The 26991-nt window shown below is 37.6% G+C and overlaps 2 protein-coding genes across 2 annotated transcripts in view; one reads left to right on the forward strand and one right to left on the reverse strand.

Annotated features, from left to right (window-relative positions):
- Positions 1-3232, forward strand: part of LOC146469263 (uncharacterized) — an 8500-nt gene extending 5268 nt beyond the window's left edge. The window contains exons 5-8 of the mRNA XM_085123515.1: positions 372-516; positions 983-1093; positions 2235-2355; positions 2686-3232. Of these exons, the coding sequence (XP_084979641.1) occupies positions 372-516; positions 983-1093; positions 2235-2355; positions 2686-2935 (627 nt within the window). The 3' untranslated portion in view covers positions 2936-3232. The remainder of the gene's footprint in view (positions 1-371; positions 517-982; positions 1094-2234; positions 2356-2685) is intronic.
- A 604-nt stretch (positions 3233-3836) lies between these two features.
- Positions 3837-26877, reverse strand: LOC146469264 (U4/U6 small nuclear ribonucleoprotein Prp3-like). The gene is made up of 10 exons (XM_085123512.1): positions 26194-26877; positions 20442-20558; positions 19642-19913; positions 15883-15970; positions 14704-14950; positions 9476-9619; positions 8107-8206; positions 6607-6791; positions 5892-6073; positions 3837-4569 (listed from the first exon to the last, which is right to left on the reverse strand). Exons 1-10 carry the CDS (start codon positions 26752-26754, stop codon positions 4420-4422), a joined length of 2046 nt encoding a protein of 681 aa, XP_084979638.1. The 5' UTR covers positions 26755-26877; the 3' UTR covers positions 3837-4419.
- Between the last annotated feature and the right edge of the window lie 114 nt (positions 26878-26991).

Here is a 26991-nt window from a genome sequence, read left to right on the forward strand (position 1 = left end):
ACAGACGTCGGGATCGCTGTATAAAAAGAAAAACAAACAAATTTTCGTGAAATTTAATGAAATTCTCTCCCCAAAGTTTGGGTATGTTACGTCATCTGTGGAGGAGAAGTAAATTAAACATGCACGATTTTTACCATACACTACAAGGAAAAATTCACTAAGACCATAACTTGGTGCTTGGGATGATAAGAGCTGAGCTAGTACCCATGCAGGGACATTATAAAGAGTCATTGATCGCTTCATTCACTTCATGCCACAGAAACATGTCTTAAATTTACGAGCGTCAAAGCCAAGAAAAAAGTAATTCTGCGTTTTTTTTGTATCATCAAGAACAAACGGGGTTTAACACTAACATCATTGTTATTTACCAGAGTAGGGAGATGAAACGAGTGTTCAAAAGCGGTTCAAAAGGAATTCTCACGAGGCTGACTGCGAAAACAAAATACATAATATGGATGACAGCATCAACGGCTGACAAAGAAGGAGAACGGTCTCATTTGACCACCGTGGAAACTTGTAAGTCATCACCATTTAATCTGAGGGATTTGACAATTACTTACAGTTAGAATCACAAAATTAAGCAACGATTCAAAATTACTCAAATGATTCCCGAATTAGATTGCACGTGATCTAGAGCACAGGTTCTTAGTTTGGTTTTGCCTTTCGCAGCTAGTGAGTTTCGTCTTTGAATGAAAAAACAAACAAACAAACAAGCAAAAAACAAATGGAAAGCGCCATTAGCTGAAGAGGTCGTAGGCCGAGTTGGCTATAATCAGGGGATATTCTCTGGATTGTTTTATTATTCAACACATTGATAACAAAGCACAGTTTTATTGCAGAAACCTGGAGACTATCTTTATTTTCCTATCGCAGGATATCCGTTGACTATGGACGACAAATATGCAGTGCAACATGACCAAATTTTGACAGTGTTACAATGTGTTGAATAATAAATGATATTCTGGTTGCCATTATCACTCAGATGCAGACGAATGTGTGTCCAGCCCATGTAAATACAACAGCAAATGTCACGTGGATGGCAGTTTTTTCATTTGTGACTGCACAGGACTCTGGGACGGACGAACTTGTAACAGTAAGTAACAGAACAGATCACAACATGAATACACCTCAGCATTGGTGATCGTCTCAAGATTTCTCATGTTAAGGCATGGCCAAAAGCGTCATTTGCATAAAAAATAGAAAACAATCATAACATTTCGTACATGAAACAAAAAACTGTCAAACTTGGTAGTTATATAAAACTTGAAGACCTTAACTGATTTTTGCTTCAAAGTGATAAGCATTTTGGTCACGTGACCTGTAAATGATCATTGATTGTTAAAGATCTTCTAAGCCAAATGGGGTATATAAAATGAAATAGTATTTAATCTCCTTTGGTGTCATACTTTTACATGATAAGGGCTTGAAATGAATTAGCCTTGTTTGCGTGTCCACATTAAATAGCAGTCCTGCAATTAAGGGAAATAGGTCACGTGACATTAGAAATGACTTAATAACTTCTGATAGGAATGACAGGTACCACCACACAAGGCTAATTAATAATGAACTTTCATAGCGTAATAGTATGACACCCGAAAAGGTTTGATTATAGTTTGTTTTATATACCCCATTTTACTTTAAAGATTTTAGACGTTAATCATCATTTAATGGTCACGTGACCAAAATGTTCCACACTTAAAAGCAAGAATCAGTTAAGGTCATCAGGTTTCATAAGACTGCCAAGTTTGACGTTTCTTTGTTCAATCCACGAGATATTATGATTGTTTTCTGATATTATGCAAATGAGGCTTTTGGCCATGCCTTAATATGCCTGAGAATGCCGTTTGACTTAATCAAGTTTAATTTCTCTCAAATAAAGTCACAGTGAAGTAGTGTTGTGTCTTTCTCGTCGTTTCTACCCTTGTATTTCGTTCGAAGAAAACTTGGTTACCGAGAAATTGGAAAAACTCGCACGGAGACTTCCGTGAAAGGACTGTTTGTTTACACAATGCAGGGTTATAAACGACAAGAAAAGAGACAACACTTCTTCACTGAGTTCAATTTGACTTTATTTGAGAGATTCAGAAATAAAACTTAATTTAGTACAGAGAAAGAGAGTGAACAACTGAATATAGAAAATGAAAGAGATGGTAGGGCCTTACAGTTTATCACATTCATCACACAAATGAAGACTGCGCATTCCTTGAAACTCACAACAACTTTCTGTCTTTCAGATCCAAAAGGCTTTGCTTTGGAAAAGAACAAATGTCTGTCTATGGAAGATCACAAGAATCTTTCGATTCACGCTAATGTCAGCCTAGAATTTTGTGCTGCCAAGTGTAGAGGTATTTCAAGGTACAGTAATGCTTCATAACTCACCTTAACTGGTTGAAAGTTTTGTCATGGTTTGTAATAAAACTGTAACTGAAGAACAAATCTTTAATGTCGTACCGATGTGGATCTCAAAATAGCGACAAAAATACCCGCACGTCCCCACACACATGACCTACGATATCAAACAATGTATTTCAGATACAGGAGATATTTAAGAGTCTGGAATCTTTTGATTGTTCAGATTTTGTCCCATGGTGACAAAAAATTTTAAAGTGAATTTTTGTAAGATATGCTGAGCATAGATGATCCGTTTTGTTGACGCGTTATTATTTCCTTCTATCTTCCATATAGCTGCAAATCGTTCGAGTACGGACTTGGCTACAGCAGTGAGGGAAGGTTTATAAGTACTCTTCATGAAGGACTTGGTCACTGCAAACTACAAAGTACAGGCACCATACATCACAAGCTGAAGCCTTGTTACTATGACTACTATGAAAAGAAACCTCCTGTGTCTGCGGGCTCAGCTTTGTCTTTTCCGAATATGATGTTCTTCGGAACATTTGTTTTCTTGCATCTTATACACATGATGTCGCCATGTTGAACAGATATAAACAGAAGGACAATGACTACATAATTTAATCTATATCCACATTTGGACATCTAAATAGCTCTTAGCACAGGTTAGCCTGCGGCGATCGCCTGCAGTTACATGCTAGCGTTTTCAGAGAGGAGGCGCACACTATTTCATATCTGTGCGGAAACACAACTATTCACCAACAAAATTTTTTAGTTTACATTGTAAAAATTTCTAGCTGAGTTGCATTAATGCAAACAGTATTGTAAAATATATCTTTGTACGTAATACTATTAAAAGGAGGAAAGTTGTATTGATTGGAAACTTGACTCTCAGTCAGTGATTGGTAAGAAGTCAGAAACACCAAACACAACGAAAACATACAAAAATATAGCCGAACCTGTATTAAGCGGTCAGTCGTCAAGTCCCGAAATTTACGTCCCTTAATTACTGTAATTTTGACCTCTATTAAACGGTCACCTCTGTTAAGCGGGCGCGGTCACCCTTTACAAAATCGCAACGAACTGTTTCTATTGTCTTTACCTGTTTTAAACGGTCACCTTGTAACAGGAAACCACTCAAAAATGGTAAAAAACAGCCTACCAGGCAGTTAAATTCTAACGACCTACAATACTGACTGTAGGATCTTGGCGTTAATGTTCTATGAGTCCGTTTCTATACCAAGTTCTCTTTTGTCATACCATTTTATCGCTGCAGTTTCTTAACCAAGTAAGTGATTTTGTGAGGGCTTTTGTGTATAAACTGTACACTAAGTTATCAAATGTTATATAAAATGTCGTTTTTATTGTGTTTGACTTGTATTCTGTGCAACCTGTATCAAGCCGTCACTTAGCCATTAGCCGAGGGTGATCGCTTGATACAGGTTCGACTGTAATTATGCTAACTAAAAATAACAAGGCAAACACAGTTATCTTTGAAAATACAGTTTAATTGAAAAACAGGTACAGTTACGCGAACCGGTTCAGATTTTTATGCGGTTTTAATCGTACGCGACTTGACAGATGATTTGATCATTTGAAAGTGAAGAGGTTTGAAAAAAAATAAATCGCTTAAGAGCTTTGGTGGGTTTCCAGTGACAAATAAAATGAACAGTCTCAAATCATTTGTTAAATAAAATAAACCTTATTCCAAAAATGCCTTCCATTTTACTATTATTTTGCCTGCATTCAAACGAGGCCATTTTTGCCTCGTTGCCTCGTTTTTGAGCTTAAGAACGAGGAAAGAACGGCTAATTTGAATACCAACAAAAGAATTTTAAAATGGAAGCCATGCTGGAACAAGGTCTATTGAACAAGTCAGTAGCCTATGGTGTACTGATCAGAGGCGTTACTATGTAGCCAAGTATCCTACTGGTGTCACGCACCCTTTACAATATAGTACTGGTGCTAACTCTTGAGAATAACACTTGATTCCTCGCAGTCAGTCCCCGTCACGGTTGAGCATGTTTACCTTCATTGGCAGTTACAAATAGAAGAACAACAAATAGGGATTCAATCATCTGCATTTTCCAGGAGTGACTCACTTAGAGCCAGGTCCCAGTAATGTTCCACTCCATATTTCTTAAGGTGTTCTCTTGCAGTCGATTGCATTGGACATAGTTTAAACTTCCAGTCGCTGAAGTTCCTTTCTTTGTTGGTGCCCTGTGTACAAAGGAAACAACAATCATCAGGAGAGTTGCAACACTGTTTATTATCCAATGCGATGGTAAAAACATGTTTTCCTGTCTTTCTATCCCACTGTTTGTTGTTAATTACAGTCAGCCTACGTCACACGTGACCAGTAGTTCCGAAAATGAAATGAACATTCGAATGGGCCCTTCGAGGCTAGCGGTCACATGGTACAAAATCCACCATGTTGGAGAGCAAGCAACGCACTGGGACATCCAAAAAAAAACGAAAATTCAGTGTGACTGGATAAAGCCGCTTTGTTTAGGTGCACAACTTGCTCTTCAGAAAGGTGAATTTTGTACCATGTGACCGTTAGCTGGAAAGGGCCCATTCCTCTTTGTAATGTCCGGCATTTGAATGGAATGTTGAACATTTCTCTGGAAATCTTTCCGAAAAAGACGCATTAACTGGAAAAAAAGGGAAAAAAAGAAAAGAAAAAAGATTGAAAATACTTGGGAAACAACTGTTATTTTTAAATACTTAAAGTGCTACTATGACGAAATTCGCGTCTTTCAAATCTAAGCCATTTTAAAACATAAACAAGTAGTCTGTACGAGAAGAAGAATGCTGTTTACTATTTTCAAATATCTCTTTTTGTTCCAGAGATATTCAAGTTTTTAAAATATGCAAATTAGCCAATATCGTCAACAAACTAGGGAAAGTTCTACGGGAACTCTGAAATCTCGTTGCGATGTCCAAAACTGGCATGTAAATTTCAAACTTCCGCTCAAATTTCAAAAAATACTGGTCACGCGCGATGTGGATTGACTGTAATAGTAATGTTACAGGTCTCGTTTACTGTTTTCCCACGAGAAGCTGAAATACGACATTGAAAATGTTCTGTGCCCGTCAGTGTCATCAGTGAGTCAGTACATGACTGTTGTAGTAATTTTATTTATGCGTGCTAATTTGTATGTATTGAAATCCAGAGGTCCCGGGTTCACGTCCCGCTGTCCTGAGTTCAACTCCTCGGCTACGCTTGTAAATAGGTAGCTGGTTTGCGTCAAGGCAGTTGTCTTTTTAATCCTGTTATGTTCAATTTAAATAATTTGTTTGTGAAGATTAATGCTCAATCCCACTAACACCTTGTGCTATAAACGCTGCCGAGAGTAAATAAAGAAATTTTTATTTTACGGTATTGTGTTGTAAGGTCGACGGTTATCCAGTTTACAGCAGCCAGTTCCAGCCAGAGTTCCGCAAAGATAAAAAAAAATGCTATTTTACTCCTTAAAATCACACAAGATGGAGCCAGAGTCATAACAAGCGAAGAGGAATGACAAATGTTTCATAGTCACCTCCCAGACAAGTACACACGGTGCTGCCTTTTTGCTGGCTGATTCCTCATCATTATCATCATCAGATTCCTTTCCATCTGCCCATTTGATTCGCTGCAACATTAGACGCTTAAACTTCTTAATTGCTTTTGGACCTCCCTCGACTATCACAAGATTGACATCTTTATAGAGAACAGCACAACCTAAGTGATAAAAAAAAAAAACCCACACACACAAGTCAAACTGAACGGCCAAGTGCACCTAATGAGTACCTAAACCTGATCACTATTGAGTGCACCCTCAATGCTTGTAAGTAACATTCTTATTTTATTGAATGAAACCGTTCACCACTAAACATTTACAAGAATAACGTGGTGGCAGGGCAGCCTGAAAAGATAACTTTCAGACTAGTGTATCAGTTATTTACATAAGGAAAAAAGAGTATGGCAGATCTTAATAAAAAACTACCAAGGGTAAAATGAACAGTTTAAGAATATATACAGAGGTAATCTAAATTAAAAGTAGATTAAATGCAAGTGGAAATAGAAAAATATCTAAAAGAAAAAAATAAAATAAAATAAAGAAATAACTAGTAGAGATAGGATCTATTTTTGAATTCTGCAGGAAGGGAATTCCAAAATTTGGGGTTTTGATAAGTTGCAGTAAATTCCGTGAAATTTGTGCTGGGTAACTGTGATCTTGTTTCATAAGAGTGGATATGGGATCCTTAACACACCTGTCAAGTAAAGCTGCTGTGCGTTGATGTCCACTTTGTATTTTCTCTGTGGGTTTTTCAACTCTGTTACTCTAAACACAGCTACATGTACACCAAGGGAAGTGTCCTCCTTTAGTTTACGGATTGTTTTTTCACGTCGTGCTTCTGGGGTTAGTTTTCTAGCAGCGTTAGCAGCTTCATGGGCCCTGCAAAATATAGGCACAAAAAGGTTATTGAAGTTGTTAAAAGGAATTATCCCAAAGTGAATCTTCCAGCTTTAACTTCTACAATGTACTTCACAAACGTTCCTCTAAGAGCTTTAGCATGACTTGCAAACTTTGTCGCACTGTTGACTGTGTTGTTAGTGTGGTACCAACACAGCTAATCAGTTAAGGTTGGCAAAGCAAAAATTCCACACAGAAGGTGACAGCATGCTCTCCACAACTAACATAACAACTGGCAGTCCAAGCTAACATTGAGATCAGCACAAACAGTGCCTCCCAACAAAGCAAGAGTTTACTTGGTAATGCAACAAATACACTTCAAACGCTACAAATACATAAACAGCCAGGAGAAAAAAAAAATGATAAAACTGGCTTTTTTGTCTTTCTTCTATTAATGCACTAGTCATGCTGATATCAGAGTAGGTGATTTCTAGGTTACTTGACTGATTTGCTGATATATCTTTGAGATCTTTAAGGTCTTCAACTCAAGAACTTTAAGTGCATCATAGAACATACACCAGTATGGTGACAGAGTTTTTTGGATTGTGCACCTAGAATGACCCCCATACAGTATTCATAAATTGAATAACCTGGCTAACTTTAAGAAGTCACTTCCAAAAAACATACCTCTTCTCTAAGTTTGATGGTCGTGGACCCATCAAATTTTCTGTAATTTTTTTTTTTAGGCAAAAATTTTAATCAGTATTTGTGAAGTACATTGCATGTACAGCACAAATGTATTTATTTCATTTAAACAAAAATAACCCCCAAACAATCTGACACACCCATGGTATCAGTTGCCCATGTGAATCTCATTATAAGTGTCTGCTTGTTTTTCACAAGATCAGGTGCTTTTCACAGCCAATGCTCTTCCTGCACTATATGTATGCCAATAAATCCATCCTAACTTTCATCAACCTTGAAAGAATTGTTGTTAAGGCAAAAGAGCATTGTGTCTCTCAATTTATTATTAGGAAGCTAGTAAAACTGAACAAATCTCTTTGCACAATGAACAGCAAACATTTAAATGGTTTGAATGTTGCAAATCAAGAGTTTGACCTCATCTGAGTTTCCTTCTTACATGATCGCCAAAGTTATTTATGGCAACTTTTACCAAAGTGTAAATGAAATAATAAAAAATGCCTGGCATGGATAAAGTTTTCATATGCAAACAAGAGAGATATGGTTACTGATCTTAATGTTAGCTTGAGCTCCTGGTGCTATAATAATTAAGAACAAAGTAGCCCACTACCTCAGGACTCCTATATTCTTTCCACTGGATAAACTGAACACTTACTTCTGTCTCTGCGCCATCTGTGCTCGCACGTGTGCTTCCACTTTGGTTGGATCTTGGATTGCTTCATTTCCAAGAACTCTCATCAAATTGGAGATTTTAACTACAATATCAAAAGTGACACAGATGCGTGGATAAATTACTTGGCTTTAACTCCAAACAAATGATATTTGAACCATTTTGAACTGTCTGATGACATGCATGTGGCATATGACTTATCATTACAAAAAAAAAAAAAAAAACATTTTAATTTGCCACAAATGATGCTTCCCATGACTTGAGTAAAATTTGAAATAGTGAACAATCTTATAATATGCCCAAACAAAGTGAAGTTCTGTAGGGATACATGTCCTGTTAAACAAGAAAAATTATTTCCAGCCCTACAGTTCAAGTACTAGTGATTGAGTTCTTCTCACTTATCCTATGTGGAGCACTAGAAGTTTAAACAGCATACTAATCGGGCACTGCGATGGTCAGAAATTTGCCAGCATGGGTAAATACAAATAAATCAACTCTTTCAATGAAGCTTTTTCAATATAAAGGGCGCGACCAGACAGAAATGGGCAAATTTGGGTGGCAGGAAAGTACACTAATCAAGGGGTATGGGGGACCAGGCAAGGAGCTCTCCTGGGGGGAGACAAGATCAGGTGTTATCAGGGGTAACCACCTTGGACAGAGGTCCTGATCAGTCACCAGTAAGGTGAGGCCCATTTACCCTAGTCACAGGGAACTAAGGGAACATCCAAAGGCATCTGTTGATACTGATTTGTATATATAGCGATACAAATGCCTCTTAACACCCCCCCCCCCCCCCCCCAAAAAAAAAAAAAAAAAAAAAATGGACTTATAGGTACTAAGGTAGTGAGGATTAAAGAGCACGACAAAGGTTCCAATCGCAGGGGAGGGTGGGAGGGAAAATGTACGGTTGTGAATGAACCAAAGCCCAGAAAGAATTGGCTTAGGAAAAGTGGTGCATGGCATTTAAGGGAGCATACAGGCATGATGAACATGTGATGTGGAATAATAAGCATAAAAGAAACAAAGCTATGCTGGATCTTGCTTAGAAAGAAGGATACTTTATAGTAAACTGGTAATTATTGTTCCTTGTTCTATTAGTACTTTGAACGAGATGTCTTCCGTTACTTTATCATACAGGACCTCTTTGTAATGCTGTACATTGTGTGACAATAGAACAAGGAGGTGCTTTGATAGTCCTGCAACACATTGATACACAGCTTGGCCTTATCTCAAGGTTCATTGACATCAGTTTATCCTACAATTAACTTTGACTTAATGCATGGGTCAAAATAAGAATAAGAAAAATGGAGACAGTTGCTTTCCACAAAAAATTAAGCAACAAGAAAAAACCCACCTTTTGGGGGTGGAGGTGGTTCTAATCCAAGTCTGATCTTCTCCTGCTTTTCTTTCTCTATCTCTCGTCGTCGCTGGGTGCGGATCTTTTTTCTTTCTTTCTTTGTCAACATGATGGGAAGAGATGGTGCTTCTTTAGGCTCAGCTAAACAAAGAAAATTAATCAAATAGATAATATTACAGTAAATACTACATGAATCGGTCTTATTGTATGAAAGGTGGACACTCTCGAACCAGTTAAGCAATACTCACAGAAAATTGTCTACTTTATCTTTATAATTTAAGCATGGACTAACTGGCACAGGCTGCTATAAGCTTATGACTTTTTTGTATTATTAGTTACATCTTATTTTCAATATGAGTTTCTCATTGATTTCATTATTAGCATAACAATATTTGTAACATGTTTAACTGTATTTGTAGTTTTCACTTTTTAGCATTATGCATTGTCACTAGATCGATTTAAATGTTCTTACAACATAGCCAGTCTTATATTAATGTCTTATTAATGCTGACAGTTTCGATGACTGTCAGCCATCTTTATCAAAACTTGAAAAGCATAAAAAGTGTCAGCAGCCTTAAATAGGCTTTTGAAGGTGTTGATTATTGCGATAAATGCGCAAAGTCACTCTGTAGACGCCCGCTTCCCCCTGGTTTGGGGGTGAAGATCACTTGTGTCCATATGGGAGAAAGCTGATAGGCTCCCTCGTCCCTGTTCATAGTAGGAGTGTTCGATCTAATACATATGCTTTCTTTAATCCATCGCTTCAACTTGTCGCTGTCCTGCTCAACTATTTCACTTGCTTCCCAATTCATAATATGATTCTTCTGACAGACATGGTCTGCTATGGCTGATTTATGATGTTCATTGGTAGAAGCTCTGCAGGTGGTTCTTGTGAAATTTCTGTTAGAGATCTTTTCTGCTTCCTTTCTGTGTTCTGTGATCCTGGTTCCCTGTTGTCTCCCTGTTTCACCGATACATACCTTTTCGCATTGGCTGCATGGTATTTTGTACACCACTCCAGCCTTTTTGGCGGGCGTCTACAGAGTGACTTTGCGCATTTATCGCAATAATCAACACCTTCAAAAGCCTATTTAAGGCTTCTGACACTTTTCATGCTTTTCAAGTTTTGATAAAGATGGCTGACAGTCATCGAAACTGTCAGCATTAATAAGACATTAATATAAGACTGGCTATGTTGTAAGAACATTTAAATCGACTGTTCACTTATCTAGCCTGATGAATTTCTTCAAGAATTATCACTAGATATTTGATGCATTATATTTTTATGTGATGTTGGCATTAGAGTTCATTAAGCAAAGTTGAAGTATTTTTTCAAGCTGCATGGGAGTCAAAATAGTTGATTTGTTTGCTAAATTTAATCACAAACAGAACTAAACTTGGCTTGGACCTATACAAACAAGAAGCTGTTTCCAGCTTATACTCAGGCCATATTTGACTGCGTGGAGCATAAGCTTACAATCTTTTGGCAGTGATAACCTCCAGCATCGTTAATTCCCCCAAATCGATAGATACAGAGAGATAGTGAGGCAATAAGTAACTACCAGATAGAATTGCATTTCTTGCAGTCACAATGAAATACAGGGAAAAACGACATTTGTCATGCACAAAAGACACTATAAAAATAGACACATTAACAGATAATTTACGTTTCTTTGCATCTGTTCATGTGACCCGGGTCAAATGACTAAAAATATTAAGACTTTAGCATTCATAGAGAGAAGTATCTCGGAAATTCGTAATGACTACTCATTTCTGTCCAAACCTGTAAATATCCGGACTTGAACAATGGTGACGAAAAATGCTTGCAAAAGTTTGGGTTTTAATACAATACCAGTGATCACCACAAGATTTGGTAGAAAGCGTAAGCGTATTGAATGTGGCCTTCACATGCACAACGATCATACCAGAAATTGCTGTTAGCGTCATCAATGCTTGGGGTCATACAGATATTTATATGACTCTCAGTTCGTATTGAAACATAATCAAAGTACAAATGGTTTCTGTCTCCAAATCAAAGGTGAAAACGTAAGGATTAAAGCCCGGGAATTAATGCATCCCGGTATTAAGCACAAGGTATTCTACCTAACAAATGTTTTCTCCTGTATTTTACTCGTGCTGCAAATAATGCAATTTTATCTGGTAGTTACTTACTGCTTCACTATATCTCTGTATCTATCGATTAACGTATAAGACTTGGTGTCATGAGTTACGTTGTCGGTCGCATTCTTTGTAGTCCGGCCATGAGGTGCCAAGTTATAGAGACAGAGAACTTAACTCATGGCCCGAAGGCTTATCCCTCAGCCCATCGTGACCAAAAAAATAAAAAAAAATTTGATAATGCGACCGAAAACTTAACTCGAGCTGCCTTATGGCCCGAGTAACAAGAGAAGTTCCTTTACAGTAGTAGATGAAAAGAGTGACAGTTTTTTTTGCAGCTAAACTACCCAGTATGCCATTCATTTGTTGACTGCTTAAAATGACCAATTCCCACTCATTGAAGATTATTGAATTCAATATGGCATTTTGTGAACTTGTGGTTCATTGAGGACATTACATTTCATGCCCGACATAAATGCGTGAAATTTTTCCTTTGGAGTTCAGTCCACACAATCCTCAAGTAAAAATAATGAAATATGACAAGCTCTTGCTAAATAAGAATTATTTATCAACCGCATCCTGTTGCTTTCCCATAAATTACCAGTTGTAAATTGCGCAAATGAAACATTTTTTCCCTTTGAAACCTCTATGAAAGCTGACCACGTCTTAAAGTGTTCATTTCACCAGAAATTTGCGTCATTTTGTTTACGACGTCACTGATGCGTGACATGGCACTTTCCGCTTTCTCACGCATTCTTTCTGACTAAAATGATTCAGTTAGTTCAATCGCGAAGGGAGTATGGGTTAAAAAATCGGTGAGGCCTACAATAAATAAGGCCACCAGTGCTAAAGGTAAAAGCTCTAAAAAGCGTCTTGTTTATTCAAAGTCCATGCCGACAATTACTTTTAAATTAAATTATTTTTTAATTCAATTATTTGTAAATTCAATTATTTTCAATTCTTAACACCGCATTTCGTGGAAAAAAACGAAAAAACCTATAACTTTGCTCAGATTCAACGAAAAATCTCCATTCTTACACTAAAATGAATGTCAAATTATTCTCTACAGAATGAATGAGAGAATTCTGATGCGTCGTGAAAAAAATTTTCACGCTTTTTTTTTCACTAATTGAGTTTACGACCCTGGACTTTCTGAAAAACTGAAAAAACTTGTAACTTTGCTTAGATTGAACGAAAAATCTCCATTCTTGCAGTAAATGATCGTCAAATTATTCTCTACATATTGAATAAGAATTTCCTGATGCGCCGTGAACAAAAAATGTTCACGTGTTTTTTTCACTAATTGAATTTAAAACTTATTCACTGCGCACGCCCGAAAGTTAACCACAGAACCGAACGACCAACCAACCAAGTCAACAGCCAGCTATCGCTATAACTCGTTCATTGCGCTACGCGCATTCACGAGTTAAAAAGACTGTACATTGAGTGTACGCCAACAGAAGAAAAATTGCTTTAATTTCTGTTTGGAATTTTTCCATTTGTTTATTTAGTCTCTTCTATTGTTATGTAGTTGATTCTCTGCTTTTAAGATCTTTTAATGCCATTTAGTGAAATTTCATTTTTTTGTTCTTAAAAAACTGAACATGGGAAGTTCTTCCTCTGACATTTCAGTAGCATAACATCAGATAGTAGCAATAGTTTTGTGATCAACTGACGGCACGTAATAAACTTCTTGTTAATCTTGTTTACTTGGGACTGTACTATGAAAAATTGGTCGGCTGCCATTTTTGTACACACCAAGTGACGCGGGGTTTGTTCTGTCACAACCTTCTGCCAATATTGTGCAGAACCCCCTCGTGCCCAGTCAATACAAAGTGAATATTCACTACCTTACACATAAATTGTGGGGGAAAACATTTTGATTTGAAAACTGACAGCTCAGCCCAGATATTCAAAATTCAACAAATGTTGCAATTTTTAAAACCAAGTTGAAGAAATACCTTTCTACTTTAATTTCTACCTTTCCCCATTCCCCATTTTCTTTCCCTTTCATTATTGGATATTATTACTAATGGTTATTAATTATTTTAACCTATCTTGCCACTGCCATGCTATTAATCTTTACATTGTAATTTAACAACCCCATGCATTATAAGGGTTTCTTTGGGCTTCCTCGCCATTTTCATTTATTTCTTTCCAATTTTGTAAATTATATTTGGTGGCAAACAATAAAAAAATAAAATAAAAATATAAAATAAATAAATAAATAAATAAATAAACAAGATGCCTGCTATACTGGCATTACGCGTGATGCTGTAGCTGATTCATTTATTCCAACTGTATGTTTCGCAGATTTATAAAACAATCCTTGCTAATGGAATACATGTAGTTTGAGTCACGAAGATCGTGTTACGTTGTTTCCCTTGTGTTACCCTACTCAGGGTTTCAAGGGAAATTGTGGGAATTCCATTGCGATAACGTAAGCTTCTCAATGACCTCTTTTCTGTCTGCAATCGTGGTCTAAGACTGTCAAAGAAAGCACGATTCCTTCGCCAGGAACTCTCCAATTTCCACCGTTTTAGATGCCGAGTGCTTCTTAGAAGTTATTCTTTCGATTTACCGCTTCAAAATGGTGAAATTTCCCTTTGAAAACGGCACACTTGAGTCCACAACATGTTAACAATATGGTGCCACAAATTTAATCCGTTTTTAATAAATATATCAAATGATGCGTTGACGTCACACAGGTAGGGGTGAGTGGGTCCCCTCCCTCATGATATTAGCGACAAGAATGGATTTTGATTGGCCTGCTGTTGTTGAAGACAATCAGAACAATACATCCCGAGTAGGAGAGGGGAGGGTTTAATGAATAAATTAACGTACAGATTTGTGGCTATGAGGAAAAAGAAATCAACCCATTTTTAGACACGGTATGCCCCTTCAGGGCATCCCGCGTAATAAATAAATAAAAAATAAATAAATAAATAAAAACTACAAGGGCCATACATGCATTTATAAACATCTGGGAGTAAAATTAATCAGGACAACTTCAGATTGAGTGTACAATTTTCTCCTCTCAGTCAAAAAGCACTGAAACAAGAGCTTTTAACTAACAAGGGAAGACGTTTGATACATGAATATCTTACCAGCAGGGTGTTTCTGTATGGGGTGTTCTACTAATGCCGTCACTCCAGCAATAGTCTCCTCTGTGTATTCAGACTGCAAATGAATGTATTTTCTGCTGGGTAGGATATTTGCATCCCACCATTCAACATCTGGAACAGTGTCCTCTTGAGCCTCTTTAGGAGTGATCAGTGCAAGTTTAGTTGCTGATGAAATGCCAGTTTTCTTTGCTACCGCTGCAATCTCTTTCTGAAGTTTGTCTAATTGTACCTGAAACAATGAATACAATATAACATTTGAGTTAAAGCAAAGTTATAAAATTAGAGTGACATTTTCACAAGCTCTGTGGATTAACCATGACATTTATCACCTCTTAGCCTTTACTGATAACCTACAGGTTTAATGATCATCACCAGTAACACCCATTGTTAATTTTATCTTTTTTGTACCTCACTATTTTTTGTTCACTGACATCTGGTTTTCACACAAACAAAACAAAAGATAAAGCCACACAGTCTTTCTTCCATCTTGCTTTCCTTAGAGTGGACTGCTTCTACCTGTATGGTAGACTGTTGTAGAGCACAAAGACCCAATGATGAATGCATGTGCGACTGAATACAACATCAACAGGGCAGGCAAAAGCTTTTTAAGCAAATGGTTCCAAAATAGTGAGCTGAAGTGGTTGATATTAAATTCAAGTAATTAAAATAAATAGGAAAATTCCTGGTAAGAGGTAAGATGTATTATCAGTTCTGCTGTATCAATCACACAGGGGACATTCTTGTCCTTGGCATATATTTGAGGTATGATAGAGGGGTACAATGTTTTTCATGTCAAAGGAGTACCGGTTTGGAAAAAGGTGGAATTCATAAAGGCCAACAAAAACATCTAAATTTGTCTACGAATAAATAACATTAAAAGCAAGGGGATAGGATTTAGCTGACTTGTCAAGTTTCAATGTTTATAAGATTTAGTTGCACCCTTTGTCATACAGATTCGTTTGTTTCTTGGTGCAAGGGGTTGATGTGGGTGGGGATGGGGTGCAACAGCTGCTTGATAACCCCCTAGGACTGTTAGATGAAAACTTAAGTCCAGTGTGTCTCATGTCATGACTTGCTTATGTCACAAACATGTGCGAACCAGACATGGATAAATTCACAAAGATATCAAAACATGACTGATGACAAATCATGCATTCATACCTTGGCTCGTATTCTCTGAGCTATTTGCTGAAACTTTCCTTTTTCGTGAAACTTAAATCCTCTCTTGTTTCGTTGTGCTGATTTGATACTAAAAAAGGTAGAGAAGGTATACAGCGTAAAAAGCAGAGTCAAAGTCATTATAAACCTAGCTATTTAGATCTGGTTGAAAAATAAAACCAAACTTTTCCATGTGGCCTCAAAGAATGGTAAAGAAGGAGGGAGATGCTTTGAAATCTTCAATTATAGTACATTTTTAATTCGTGAATTGTAGATGTACCATGAATGAATTATCATAATTAACAAATAAAGAAGCCTTGACTGCGCTCTGTTCCGTTGTAAAGCACGCAGGAAGCGGCTAGAGCACGAAAGAAATGTAGGGGGAAACACGAGACGTAGTCGAGTGTTTCTGCCTACCTCTTGAGCTGTCCATTTTATGCTATCTTTGGTGTTTATCGTCTCTCCCTTCCATGTAATTCCGACCATTTCGTCGGTTGACATGTTTGCAAATCTTGGTTTGTTTATATTACTACTTGGCTCTGTGTTTTAGACGCTAACTTCTTCGGAAACTTCACTTTCAATCACTGTGTTATTTGTACTGTTTTTTTACCTTGTATGCGCACAGGATGGTCTATGTCCAGCTCGTTTACGTTTTCTAGGTTATAAAAGACGTCTGGATTGAAAAATTATAATAATAATAAATAAATAAAACCGAGAGAGAAGTCCAGGAATTTCCCAAACGGGTTGATGGCGTGACACCGTTGCTCCGTGCATCTGTACTCTGATAAAGCACGCTGTTTCAACCAATCAGCGCGCGCGTTATATCGAAATTTTATTATAATGAATGAGTGATCAATGCAATGAATAATTGTTTCTAAGTAACCAGTTAGTAGAGGTGTTGTCTGCTAAATCCTTCCACTTACTGAAACAACTTCCTCTTTAAGACAGATATTTTCCAAAAGTTTACTTTGACACATGGAACTGCGCATTTAACGTTCAAACATGTGAGTGATACGTGAAGCATTTTAAAAACCAAGGATTGAAAAGTAAAGAAATCAGTCAATAAGCACTCTCTACTTCATAAAAAAAAATTGCGAAGAAGTCTAGTACATGGTTCCTGAAGGTCACCCATACAACTCATAACCCTAAAGAGCAGGGCTTAACTTTGCTGATTGGAGTGATGCAATCTTGTGGTTCATTTAAGTTTCTCTTCTCCTTCAATTAAAATGCACGTTTTTGGAGTTTGAAAATAAAAAGAAATAGCCCAATGAACACTTGACCGCCAACAAAGAGGATATTGGAGATTTTGAGGATCTCAATTTGATGAGCTGCACATGCTCTCAAATGATTAAACCGAAGTGCGGACTTCATGTGAATTAATTTTTAAATACTGGGATGGAGAATGCTGCATTGTACATTATGGTTAATGTTGTTTTTAGTAAGGTAAATACAGTAAAATATTATCTCTCAGTCTCAAAAAAATAAATAACACAGAATATGCTACCATCCTACGCTGTTGGAAATTTTTTAAAATGAAATTTCTATCTTTCATCTCAATACAAATGACTCATATTAATTTCCAATCAAACATGTCTGGAATCTTCAGGTTAGGTTTCCAATATTAATGGTAAGCAACCCCGGCTTTATCAGTCTGTTGTTCATTCTCATTTTCGTTGCAGTAAATTTAACATGATGGGCACTGTTAATTTTTCAATATGATCAAGCAATTGAAGGGGTGCATGGAATAAGGCCCTAGGTGACTTTTGATGTAAGGTCAAATTCTCCTTTTGTTTCACAAGCGAATACAATGAAATTTGGAAGGAGAATCTAGCTATTTATCAGAAGTCACTGAGGGCTTTTTTCCAGGCACCCCTTCAATTGTTAGACTGCAAAACAGTCGTTTTTTTCTTGTGGATGCGTGAATTCTCGCCCGTGAAGCGCGAGCCTACCTCACCCGTAGGGCGTGTGAGGCGAGAGAAAAAATGACTGTTAGTTTTCCATATAACGAATTCGTTTTGACCTGGGGGTCAAAAAATGGCGTCGAGGTGTCAATCAAGTGAGAACTCCACCGCATTAGGTGAGAGGAAAATATTCCTGTCGATCTTCCTGGTATTGAAAACATAACTCCGCAGCGGAACAGAGCCGCTGAAACTTTGGTTTTCAATAGGTTTACAATATTAGTGGTAAGCAACCCCGGCTTTATCAATCTGTTGTTCATTCTCATTTTCGTTGCAGTAAATTTAACATGATGGGCACTGTTAATTTTTCAATATAATCAAGCAATAGAAGGGGTGCGTGGAATAAGGCCCTAGGTGACTTTTGATGTAAGGTCAAATTCTCCTTTTGTTTCACAAGCGAATACAATGAAATTTGGAAGGAGAATCTAGCTATTTATCAGAAGTCACTAAGGGCTTTTTTCCAGGCACCCCTTCAATTGTTAGACTGCAAAACAGTCGTTTTTTTCTTGTGGATGCGTGAATTCTCGCCCGTGAAGCGCGAGCCTACCTCACCTGCAGGGCGTGTGAGGCGAGAGAAAAAATGACTGTTAGTTTTCCATATAACGAATTCGTTCTGACCTGGGGGTCAAAAAATGGCGTCGAGGTGTCAATCAATTGAGAACTCCACCGCATTAGGTGAGAAGGAAAATATTCCTGTCGATCTTCCTCGCATTGAAAACATAACTCCGCAGCGGAACAGAGCCGCTGAAACTTTGGTTTTCTCTAAGAAGTCGGTCATATATGATGGAAGCGACCAAGGAAATTTGGTGAAGTATGTTACACATTGAAAGGATTGGAAGGCTGTTGTCAATATTCTCTTTAAAATGAAGGAAGTCCTAAATGTTTTGTCCAAGGCTGTTCAAGTGGTGATCTCCCGAATAGCAGTTAGCGTCTCACAGTCAAAACGAAGTTCGCAAACAGCCGGTATCTGCTCTTCCGTTATGCTTTTCAGCAAACAGATGACAATGATTGTTGGCCATTCTGTATTCCTTGATCTAATTTATTCTTCGCCAAAACAAACAGTTGATAAAATAATAAGGCTTTTACCAAAGCCCGTTGGCAGCACACAAGAAACATCCTTTCCTTCAAGGAATGACTCAGCAGCTTCCTTCTACTTGGATTTTAAAACAAATCCCAATTCTTTCCAGAGCAGATCGGAATCAACGTCCTCCATTGTCCGCGAAAAACTTGTATAACTTGACATGGCATCGAATATCTCTGATGAGGTGTTATAAACTTGATTTGACATCTCATGTCAGAATTCAGCCATTGGGAATTTCCCGTTGCTGGAGGAACAGGAAATTCGAAAATGCAAAGTGGAGTCGTATTTTTAGGGTCTCTCCCCAGTCTCACTCTACATTTCCACCCTCACTCCAGACCTCTCACTTGACAAGATCTTGCATTTCGAACAAACGCAAAATACTGCAGTTTTGCAGTCTAAGCAAGTGTAGATATTGAACCTTCATCTGTGATCCTAACAGAGGTTCAGGTCTGCTCAATATACAATTAAAACAAACAAACAAAAAATACAACATGGTTCACACCATTTTTGTTCAAAGGGTGCAGGTCTTCAAACCTTACAAAATTATATTGACAGTTGTAATAGTTTGAACAAATAATAAAAAAAGACTTACTAATACGATCATTGTACAAACAACAGCAACAACAACAACAACAACAACAACAAAAACAACAAAACGTCATCTGGAGCACTTTTTAAACAGTGTGATCTCAACAATAGAGAGTTGACAAAATCATTGCTCACCCCACTCTTGGATCAAAATATTTGCTTTCATTCAAGTCTTCTGTTGGCTTCTCAATCTTGAACTGTTCTGCTTTTTTGGCACGGATGTTTGCCTTTAGTGTCGGCATTCTGCTGGTGAGCTGAATTGCTCTTCCTGCTGCATCAACAGTGCGGCCAGACTGGTCCAAGATCAGGGCTCTGGGGTGAGATGCATCTTCTTTAACAGCCGTCACAGAAATTAGACCTGACTTGATTAAGTTTGCACCAGCACTTGTGAGGCCTGTATTGGAAAACTGAAGGATTGTACAAAAAAAAAAAAAATCAAACTTAGTGAGTAAAATATATCCAAATAAAGAAAATTCAGTTGAAGATTAAGTAATGTCAAGTATTGCCCTTCAGAGAGCTAAAGGGCAGACTGAGCATTAAACAGTTTTATTTACAAGTTGAGTCATCTCCCCTCCCCCCAAAAAAATGACTTGAGTGAGTTTTACTATGCTGTTAAGTAACGCACAAATACAATAATTGTATTTGTGCGTCAAATTATTTGTATAAAGCACTTTTCCATGAGGTAATTGTTTTATATTAATAATTCTGACATTATTTTTTGCATGCACATTGTGTAATCAGCAATGAAGAACAAGCTTCAAGACAGTATAGTTAGTAATTCAGACATACAGGTACTGTAGTGCAAGACAGTGTGTAACAGTCAAGTTAAAAGAGAGGTTCAATCAACAATCTACAATAACCAAACAATGAAATTCCACTGTTTAGTGATTGTATGAGTGCCATTTTTCTAAAACTTTTATGAAAGCTCTTCTCACCAGATTGGGTTTGGTAGCCAGTTGTGCTTGGATCTTTGCCTGCAGTTCAGCAGCACGTTTTGCCTTTTCTATTGCTTCATTCATCAATTCCTGTTGTTGTAGTAAACTGGGGACTGGCTGAAAAAATAAATGAGAAATGGCTTTACTTGGAAGGTAACAAGAAAGCTGGCTAAAATATCACACTGGCAGTGTTGCAATTCTGTAAAAGACCAGCTTTAATCAGATATACACATATAGTAAAAAAGAACAATGACCCTGGAATCACCAACACTGCATTGAAAGCTTTTAAAAAGGTGACTCTTGCAAAATAAAAGTTGTTGTCAAAATTTTCTCAAACTTTCTGAGAAATCAGTGAGGTCAAGGAAGGTGTCCCAATCTTTGACAAGTCCAAACCAACATGGCTGTTCACAGACTGGTCCAAGAGTGGCATACTGGCTGTTCCAGTGCTAAACCATTGAACCCTTAGACCTGTTGTTGGTAAATTGTTGGCCAACAGTTTAGCAACAGTTGCCTAAAAGATTTTCATGGGAGCTGTTCTTCAATTCTACCAAGAAATCAAACAAATCTGCAAGACTGCCTGGTATTTTTGGAGATGCTTACACAAACTTTTCTGCAAAAATAGGTCCTTACATGGTGCCTGTCTCCAATTTGAAAATACTCTTCCCCAAGAAATGAAGGTTTCAATTTGTTCTTGAAATACTAATTTAAGCATCATCGGTGGTTTGTGATTTACATCATCATTGGTATCTCCTTTGAGTAGATTGCTTGTGTTTTCTACGAAAGTAGTAAGCTATTTCTTGTTTATTTAGCAATTTGCTTGGAAATTAAATATACAACTAAGTTTGTTACATGATGACTGGTCTCAATGTCAAACTGAGCTTATCTGATTTCAAGGCAAAAAAAGGCATTTGTTCTAGTCTTGCCAAAAACTCTTCAATTCCTTGATGGGACATAAGCTCAACAAATGTTAATAACCAAATGATCATTTTTTTGTATTTTTGCATCCCAACTTGGCTATTACAACGAGGCCAAAAACAACATTCCTGGTTGTCTCAATAATTATCAGCAGCTGCTTGTCAGGAAATGAAAACCAGACCAGAGTGAGCAGCAGGAATAGAGCCTATATTTTTTTCCTCCTAAAATTTTATCGCTCTTTTCTAGTCTCTCTAAATTTTACAATAGTAATAGTAATAATAACAATAACAATAATAAATTTTAAATAATAAAATCTTTATTACAAAACCTCACTTAAAATCCTATTTACAATCAACCTGCTGTTACGAAAAATCCAATCAATTCATCAAAACACTATTCATTCACAAATTCGAATTCCATTTAAAATTAAAAAAAAAAAAATAATAATAGTACAGTCAACTCTCTCATAGCGACCACCTCCTGTGAACGACCACTTCGTAAATAACCGTTTTGTTTCTCTGTTAAATACTGTTTCAAGAGCTCTCTTGTAAGCGACCAGCACTCAAATTTCTTAAGGGACCGCGACCACTTTTAAAGCCAGAAATTACACATATTCTTTTGTTTTCTGTTTCCGGTAAGCGACCACCCAACATAATCACATATGATTGTTAGTAAATCATTACTCAGAAGTGACAACAGTTCAATTTTTAACCCATTACGCACCAGCCGTTTCCAGAGGTTTTTCAAAATTCAGCAAAATTGGCAAAGTGGTTATTTCCTACCTCATGTGCAGTAAAAATACATAACTTACAGGGCAAAAAAAATAATGCCCCTTTAGTCTAAGATAGTTAAAATTACTAATTATGGAATAAAATACACTAGTTGCCAATTCAAAATTTTCCAAAAAACAAACTTGAAGGTAAAAATTTCCGAAATTTCGATGAAATTTGATCCGCGCGTCACGTGGATGAAATCTGATCCGTCTCGAGAGCATGTGTTTGTTTACGCAAGATTACACAGTTGTCACGTTTTCTCAATGAAAATAGAAAGAAAAACACACAGAAAGCTTTCCTAAATGAAAAATTTATTCAGAAAAGTCTTTGCTTACGCCTTAGAAAGAAACGCGTATAATTATAAATGCGAGACGAGCGACGCGCAAGCAATTTGAAGGAACAACAACTCCAACTCGAAGCTAATTTATCGACCCGTGCGGGGCACGTTTTTCAAATATTTCGCAAAAACTGTTCGGAGTACAAAGAATCGGTCAATTAGAATAGTATTTCAGTACAAATTCACAATCAAGAAGTACTCTAAATTTTCGCAGAAAGTCCGTGGCCTGAATAATGATTTGACCTGTCCGCTCGCTAGTCGCCTGGATAAAACAACAATTGAAGGGCTGGGAGCATAACCGACTTATGTCGAATTTCAGCCCGTTTTCCGAGTTTGCTCAGATTTGTCCGAATTTTTGCATGTGAACTTCAATTCGATTGAAAAACATTGTTCACTATTTTTTTCCGCCGATTTGTGTTTCATATTAATGCCATTGGGAATTGTTACCATCTTCTAAAGAAAAATCGATAACATTATAGTCACTATGGATGACCAAAAGGACAATGCATTGAGTATTAATATTTGTATTAAATAGGAACTTGTTGTCTTTAAACCACGGCACACGAAAGCGGTCTTTCTCGCGGGAGAAACGAAAAGAATTCTGTTACACTTTCATTTGATTGTTACAAACTACTACGTGCGTGACAGGAATGTAAGAAACGCACCTCAGATACCATACGTCATCAAAATGTCCGCACAGTTCTCGGCCACAGTTCTCACCACTAGAAAGTCATTTATATATGTTCGTTGGCAATGTTTTACCTTTGGCAGCGTGTAAATGCTTTGTTTATCATTAGATCGCCATGTTGAAATGCTTTCCTAAAGGTGTTTCACAGAGGAAATCTATTTTCCAACAGTTCTCACCCCATTACGTAAAAATAATTCAAAATTCAATTAGTTTCTTTATTGCGACATGGGCGAGAACTGTTGCCAAAGTACTAAGACGCACTTTTGCTGTGATCAAAACGGGTAGAATAGAAGGGCAAGAAATCGTTTTTTCATTGAGAGAAAAGTTTATCTCGAAACAAGCCATTTCCTTTCCTGCAACACGATTTGAATAAGCGAGAACTGAGGGCGAGAACTGTTACGCATTGAAAGAAAACAAGTTCTATGTCATGCACTGCGTGACTTACGGCCTTACTGGCTTTCAAGAGACCGGTCTTTGTATGAAATGCAGTTATTTTCCCTTACGGTTAAGTGAAAAGTTACAACCATGTTAATGAAATAATGTGACAGCGTTGCTTGAAGTTCCTTATGCTACTAGTTGGTTTTATCGCCCCGAAAGGAAAACACACATTTGGAACTAGCATTTTGCTGAAAATCACGCTAAAGCTATTTGCGCCACACCTAACCTACGGCTAAAAAGAGTACCTTTCTTGACTTCGTCAATGCACAAAGCGAAAATATGTACCATAGGACTTGGCTGACCGAAAGCCGTAACTTACACTGTACATTCCAATGTTTCCACTTCCCAAATACCCACGGTTACCTTACAACAAGAACGCGTGGTCCGAGTCTTCTTAACCGACGAGTACGACGTGGACAACATCTCTAACAACATTACCCTTCCAAGCAGGTTCACTAGTAAACAAGGAAACCACCACATTCCCGTTCCCCCCCCCCCCCCCCAACTCAATGTTGTTTTCTGGGTCACGAAATGTTATTTTCTGGGTCACGAACAGTCTCCTGGCAAGCATCACCTTCCAAATCAACATTGCATAAGGGGGAGGGGGGGAGGGAGAAATAACTGTGGTAGAATTAAGAAGAGAGAAACAGTAAGTGAGTGGTTTCTACATCTGTTTTCGGTTGTCATTGCATAGGGGCAGGGAGTGGGAGAGAGAAGGAACGTTCTGTGGTAGAATTAACAAGAGAGAAATAGTAAGCAAGTGGTTTTTGCGCTGTTGGTGTTTGGTTTTCTCAAAGAGTTTTGTACACGATTGTAAAACTGCGAAATGTTTTCAAAACCAGGGAGAGCAAAGTAAGTGGATTCTGATTGGTCAGTCCTTTCTGAAGGCAATGAGAACAATAGGGGACAGAAAATCTCTTCTAGGGAGGGGTAGGACCCTAACGCGGGCAGAGCGCGAGGATGGCCAAAATCACGGCCGGTTTTGGCCGGCACGCTGCGTTATGGGTTAATGACCCTTCCCCCGACTGCTGACAGATAATAACAGTGGTCTGTTCTAAAATGTTATAACAAGTTTCATGGAGAATGAATAGATTGTCCAGGCGCTATTCAACTTGAAATATGCCAGTGGTTTCAATCTTTTCCTTAAGACATAGAATAGAAATGTCATTGTCTCCATAGAAAATGTAACTATTTGCCTAATTGTAACTGATAAGGTAATATTAATTAATCAATCTAGTATTAGGCTTATTTTGTTGATCTTTCCCGTAAGAGACCACCTCCCGTAAGCGACCACTTTGTCGTGCCCCAAGGGTGGTCACTTACGAGAGAGTTGACTGTAATAATAACAATACACAGGCAAGTAAATTAGCTAACGATATAATGTTCCAACATTTCGGCGACGTCATGTCATTAGTTTTTACTTGCCTGTGTATTTCTAAAGCATTAATAATAATAACAATAATAATAATAATAATAATAATAATAATAACAATAACAATAACAATAACAATAATAATAATAATAATAATAATAAAATTGAAAACTATTGGCCATAGACTGAAAATCCAAAGGTCAGTAAAGTTTGGCTGAAATAGCTTGAATTCAAGGAAAAACGGCTTAGCATTTAAGGTTGCCGAACACAGTTTTCTAGGATACAGGTGTTAGTAAACATTATTTGAAAACTACGTACTTCTGAGTACCTGAAATGAACATGGTGCAAGATTAACTAAGAAGGAATAAATTTTGATACTTCTTGTTGAGCAAGGTGTTGTTTCCATGGCAATGCAGCAAGCTATTAACCGTACACATGGTTTTCCTTAATTTTTAGAAAATGCACCCGTTAGATTTTTTCCATTTTTTGTATCCAGAAAAACTCACAAAATACTGACATAGTGATGCTGCTTTCATGTAATTTTAACAGAGAGATCTCCTGTAAATGTCGGTTTTGCAATTTAATGGTTTATGAAGAGACCCTCTGTTAGATTTTGGTTTTCATTTGTAGGAGAGTTACGCTTTACGAGAACTACTGTTTTGTCAAATTTCACGAAATTCTAACGAGCAGTTCCTTAGAAAACAGTTCATTTCCATTTAAACCAGTCACATTTTTTGGTCAGATGCGCATGCGTGGCTTTAAATAAGGTCTTCTCAGCAGATGAAAAGCGTGACGAAAGGCTTAGCTCTTTGTGAACTCACTTTCTTTGTTCGGTGATAAATGAAGAAGGATTCACAAACGAGAAACTGAGTTATTTAAGAGGAAAACTCACCTTTGTGATCCATTTGGTATAAAATCAAGGGATCGATGGGATTTGCTTACCACAACCCTAGCGCGCGCTTAATAGCATCACTAACAGAATCTGTAAAGACAAGCGCACGCAATCCGTGTTCGGCCACCTTAAGCAACTAAACACAGCAAACTTAACAACTACACACACTAAGTATTCCCAAAACATTTCTTCATACTAATTTTGCTCGAAAAAATGTGATGACTAGACAAAGGGGTCATAAATTAAGTCCCAGACCTTGGGTCTTCAATCTGGCCCACCCATTTTTATATACTTATAACTAAAACACATACTTGTTTTTGTCTTTTGTATAGTTTACCTGTGCAGTAACTGGAACTGGTTGTACAGCAGGGGTAGTGGGCTGAACCGGCCTGATCACATTCAATTGTTTCTTTCGCTCCTCAATTTGTTTTTTCATACTCGCCACCATTTCACTGATTTGGATGCTACTAAGTGGCGTGGGTCTCTCCGATGTTTCAGGCATGGCTGGTGGTAAAGGTATGTTATCATCCTTTAAAGCGTCAAACCTACTCTGCTTTCGTTTGCTCTTAAGATGAGACGAGTCGCCGCGATCATCCCCAGTATCTTCTCCAAATACATCTTCTAGTGTTCGTTTTTTAGATTGAGAACTTTTACCAGAGCCAGAACTTTTACTACTTTTTAGCTGGGATACCTTGTCGAACAGGTCACTCACAAACTGCGGAGCTAAATCATCCAACAGCGACGACAGCTTCTCTCGAGATGAACTTCTGTCCAAGTTGTTTGTAACGCAATACAGGGCAGCGTTTACGACGCTTTTCTCGTTAAATCCTAGGCGTCGTTTCACAGTTTCTTCTACCCATGGCTTCAGCTCTTCCAGCTCTCTTCTACTAACGGCCATTCCTCAAGTTTTATTCTTTTCAACGTTCAAAATTAAAACAGTTGTTAAACCGCAACAAGGACCCTTGCGGCCGCCATTTTGGATATCGTCTCACCAACGTTCAACGCAAACCGGGTAGGTACTTTAAGTAGGGGTATTAAAGTGTATCATAATATAAGCATCATTACAGTGTATCAATAACTAGGAACAACTATCTACACTGTCTACAGTAGCTAAAGAAACAACTATCTACACTAT

The sequence above is a fragment of the Pavona decussata genome, unplaced genomic scaffold (genome assembly GCF_977016875.1).
Source record: "Pavona decussata unplaced genomic scaffold, jaPavDecu1.1 SCAFFOLD_125, whole genome shotgun sequence".
Lineage (NCBI taxonomy): Eukaryota > Metazoa > Cnidaria > Anthozoa > Scleractinia > Agariciidae > Pavona > Pavona decussata.

What these genes read in the sequence shown, in the direction of transcription:
- LOC146469264 (XM_085123512.1), bottom strand. Translation starts at nt 26,754, where the DNA reads ATGGCCGTTAGTAGAAGAGAGCTGGAAGAGCTGAAGCCATGGGTAGAA. An exon ending in CTCAGAGAATACGAGCCAAG is followed by an intron (nt 14,951 to 15,882) that starts GTATGAATGCAT and finishes TCATTGTTTCAG; the next exon opens with GTACAATTAGACAAACTTCA. An exon ending in CATACAGAAACACCCTGCTG is followed by an intron (nt 9,620 to 14,703) that starts GTAAGATATTCA and finishes TTCTTTGTTTAG; the next exon opens with CTGAGCCTAAAGAAGCACCA.